General features: G+C 54.1%; 1 protein-coding gene across 1 annotated transcript; it reads left to right on the top strand.

Annotated features, from left to right (window-relative positions):
- Nucleotides 1-451: 451 nt before the first annotated feature.
- Nucleotides 452-2,754, top strand: LOC140399738 (G-protein coupled receptor 84-like). The gene has a single exon (XM_072489248.1). It carries the CDS (start codon nt 658-660, stop codon nt 1,786-1,788), a length of 1,131 nt encoding a protein of 376 aa, XP_072345349.1. The 5' UTR covers nt 452-657; the 3' UTR covers nt 1,789-2,754.
- Nucleotides 2,755-3,976: the final 1,222 nt, after the last annotated feature.

Here is a 3,976-nt window from a genome sequence, read left to right as displayed (position 1 = left end):
TTCATTGAGTGAAGCGGTATCTCCTGAATTCCAGCAGCCCCTACCATCCCCCAATCCGAGTTAATTTTCTAGCGACCATCTGATACTGACACCCCCCCCCGCCCCCCTAGCTCTGGTCTATCTGCCACTTCAGAGTAAGCACATTCCCTGCGTTGACCCTTTCCAACTGGGCTGTGGTTTGGATGACGTCTGTTGGGTCCGTCCCCTTTTTGATCTAACCCGAATGTCCTCGGAGTTTCGGATATGACTGCAAGTCCCCTGAGCGTTTAGCGGAATCGTTCCAAGTATTGCCAAATTGTTGGCAGTGGACTTTCCGTCTCCCTCTCCCTCTCTCTCCCTCTCCCTCTCTGGGTGATTTGGAGAGGAGGCCTCAGAAAAGAGAAGCAGCTCTGGAATAAAGCGGGCGTCAGAGGAACCGTTTGTGCAAACTCTCCCGCAGCCGCACTGCTCTATAAAGAGGCTCCGAGCGAGTGCCGATCAGAGGGTGTGCAGTCGTCACAACAACTGCACTCACCGGGTCGAGACACCATCGCTGCTCGTCCCCAATCTCAAGACGCTCCTTCCCTCTTCGGTTCGGTTGTGGTCTTCAAGTGTCGTTTTCGATTGTGATTTTCAATTGTGGTCTTCGATTGCGGCCTTTCTCACAAGGGGAGCTCGATGGATCCCAACTCCTCCTTCAGCAACGTGACCTGCCACCCGGCTGTCGTCAACTACCGCTACTTTGGCGCCCTGCTGGGGATCCTGGTGACGGCCGTGGGGACCGTGGGCAACGTCATGACTGTGCTGGCCTTCGCCACGGACAGGAGTATCCGCACCCGCCTCAACGTGCTCATCCTCAACCTGACGGTGGCCGACCTCATCTACTGCACCTTCCTCCAGCCGGTGACGACCGACACCTTCATCCACTTCGCCTGGCGGCAGGGCGAGGGCATGTGCCGTGTCTTCGGCCTGGTCCTCTTTCTGGCTAACTCCGTATCCATCTTCAGCCTGATCCTTATCGCCATGAGCCGCTACGTCCTCATCTCGGACACCCGGAGGTTCGACCGGGTCTTCTCCCGCCACACGATGCCCTTCTTCGTGGCCCTGCCCTGGTTGTTGGGCCTGGCGCTTTTCGGGCCTCTCTGGAATATCTATGTCTTCCTGCCGCCAGTCTGCACGTGCAGCTTCCACCGGGAGCGGGGGAGGCCTTACACCACCATCCTCATGTTCTTCATGTTCGGCCTTGGGCTCAGCTGCATCGGGATCTTTTACTTCCTCATCCATCGCAAGGTGAAGGCGGCGGCCCAGGCACTGGACGGGTACCGGCTAGAGGGTGATGATCGCGGGAGGAAGCCAATGGCGGCTGGGGTCTCCACTGCGGACAGCGGGATCGCCGACGGCCCCAGCGCCAACTCCCTGTCCGGGGAGGCGCCCACAAGGTCGACTGATGCCACGAGCGTTGAGACCGCAGCCCCTGGCACCGAAGTGGTCTTCCAGGGTGGGGAGAGCGGGTCCTCCAGCTGCCAAGCCAAGAGGAGCAGCAGCGGCGAGTTCCGGAAGGTGACCCGCATGTGCTTCGCAATGTTCCTCGTCTACGTGACCTGCTACTTCCCCTTCTGCTTTCTGCATGTGGTGGACGGGAAGAAGCGGGCCCCCGTACTCGTCCACATGGTGGCTGGCAATTTCACGTGGCTGAATAGCTGCATCAACCCCATTCTCTACGCCATAATGAATCGACAGTTCAAGGACGCCTACTGGGGGGTCCTCCGCAAGGGAGCTAACTTTTTCACCCGCCCGGGGAGGCAATAGGAAGTTTCTTTGAGCAGACGTTCCCACCTCACTCCCTCCATCCAATTCAAGAGCCTGTTTCCTAGGAACAGGACAAGATCATTCAGCCCCTCTCCTCCAGCCTGTTACACATCAACAGGTGGAGGCCATTCATCCCCCTCCTCCTTTGACTTGGTGAGGCCACGACTGGAAGATTTTTAGCATCCTTATGTGAGGAACTTTGTTCTTGCTCCAGAGTGAGAGCAGCGAAAGTTTACCAGACAAATTCATTGGATAGCGGGACTGACGTTGGTGGAGAGATGGAGTCAATTAGCATTGTAGTGTCAGGAGTTCAGTAGAATGTTGGAGGATCGTATAGAAATCTACGAATTTACAACAGGACCCGACAGGGTAGATGCAGGACGGACGATCCCGATGGTGGGAGTTTCCATACCAGGGGGTTCGCGGTTTGAGGATACGGGGTAGACCGTTTAGGGCAGAGATGATGAGATATTTCATCATTGAAATATTGGTTGGTCTGTGGAGTTCGCTCCCACAGAAAGCAATTGAGACCAAAACAGTGTATGTTTTCGAGAAGCGGTTCGATTTCACACTTGATGCAACAGAATCTGAGGGGGTGGGGAGCAGGTGACTGAGTTTTTTTAAAACGTGGAATGCCCAATTCATTTTTTTTCCCAATTAAGGGGTACTTTAGTGTGGCGAATCCACCTACTCTCCACATTTTTGGGTTTTGGGGGCGAAACCCACGCAAACAAGGGGTGAATGTGCAAACGCCACACAGACAGTGACCCAGAGCCGGGATTGAACCTGGAACCTCGGCACTCTGAGGCAGCAGGGCTAACCACTGCGCCACCAGTCTGCCCTACGGGTGACTGAGTTCGATGATCAGCCAAGATCAGAATTAAGATCGGAGCAGGCTCAAAGGGTAGAATGGACTCCACATATTTTCTCCAAGAGCTGAGACTGTTTTTTTTTCTTGGTGTTTGTCTGGGAGTAAAGATAAGTCAATGGGGTATTGTGTCACTGCATTGATTAATGGGTAATTATATGATATTGTCTTATGTGATGTTAAAGTTATTTTCATGCTGTGTTAATAAAGTTTTGTTTTAACCGACCACATCGTCGCCTCTTTGTGGGATCACTCCTGGAGTACGGTATCTTTCCGCACAGCCTTAAGGGAGTTTCGGCCCAGTTTCAGACCCACTACTTGGGTCGGTCGGGGGCCGTAATGGACACACAGGCTGGACTTGGCGGCGAAGGGGAGGCTCTGCGCCGACTCCGGCTCCTCACCGTCAACCTCCGGCTTCCTCCAGCCAGGCTTACTCCACACCAACGTCCGCGCGAGGTGGGACGGTCCCCCACCCCGTTCCGCCTCTTCGCCCTCCCGCTTCTCATCTCTAAGTCGGTGTCCATCTTCAACCTGGTCACCTCACGTTTCTTAAACATCCCTTGCTGGATTATACATTCAGGCTGTAGACAGGGATCCGCGCAGGTGGGAGTCCCCGAAACATAGTCAGGACGGTGAGGCGAAGATCGGCGGCGTGTTGTCAGATCTCCGTCAGTCCACCGGCCGAGAACCCCACAGCGCCCCTTTTCTCCGATACAATCTCCTCAAACGGCAGGGAGAGGAGGCCCGTGGCCTCGGACAGAGATAGAGGGAGAGAGAGAGACGGAGAGAAAGATACAGATGGATATGCCCTCTCTCCCTCTCTATATATATAAATAGAGAGAGCGGGAGAGGAAGAGACAGCCAGATAGAGAAAAAGGAAGACAGAGAGAGAGAAAGGTACAGAGAGCGAGATACAGAGAAAGAGAGATAGACAGGAAGAGACAGACAGAGAGAGAGAGAGACGCAGAGAGAGGTGGAGAGACAGAGACCGAGGGAGAAAGAGACAGACAGATAGATAGACAGAGAGAGAGAGCGAAAGAGAGAGAAGTAGAGGATGAGAGAGAATGACACGGAGAGAAGGATATAGAGAAAGGCTGACAGAAAGAGAAAGTCAGCGAGTCAGGGAGAGAGAAAAAGAGCGACAGAGACAGACAGAGGCAAAAAGAGAGAGAATAGAGTGAGAAGGACGAGAGAGAGAGAAATAGTAAGCTAGAAAGAGAGACGCAGAGAGATAGGGGAGAGAAAGAGAGAGAAAGAAACACGGGCAGAAAGAGACCGCGAGAGAGGGGGAGAGGCAGAGACAGCACGAAGCAAGGGGAG

This window comes from Scyliorhinus torazame, chromosome 23 (genome assembly GCF_047496885.1).
Source record: "Scyliorhinus torazame isolate Kashiwa2021f chromosome 23, sScyTor2.1, whole genome shotgun sequence".
NCBI lineage: Eukaryota > Metazoa > Chordata > Chondrichthyes > Carcharhiniformes > Scyliorhinidae > Scyliorhinus > Scyliorhinus torazame.
Note: the sequence above shows the minus strand (reverse complement) of the source record. Positions and strands in the feature narration are given on the sequence as shown.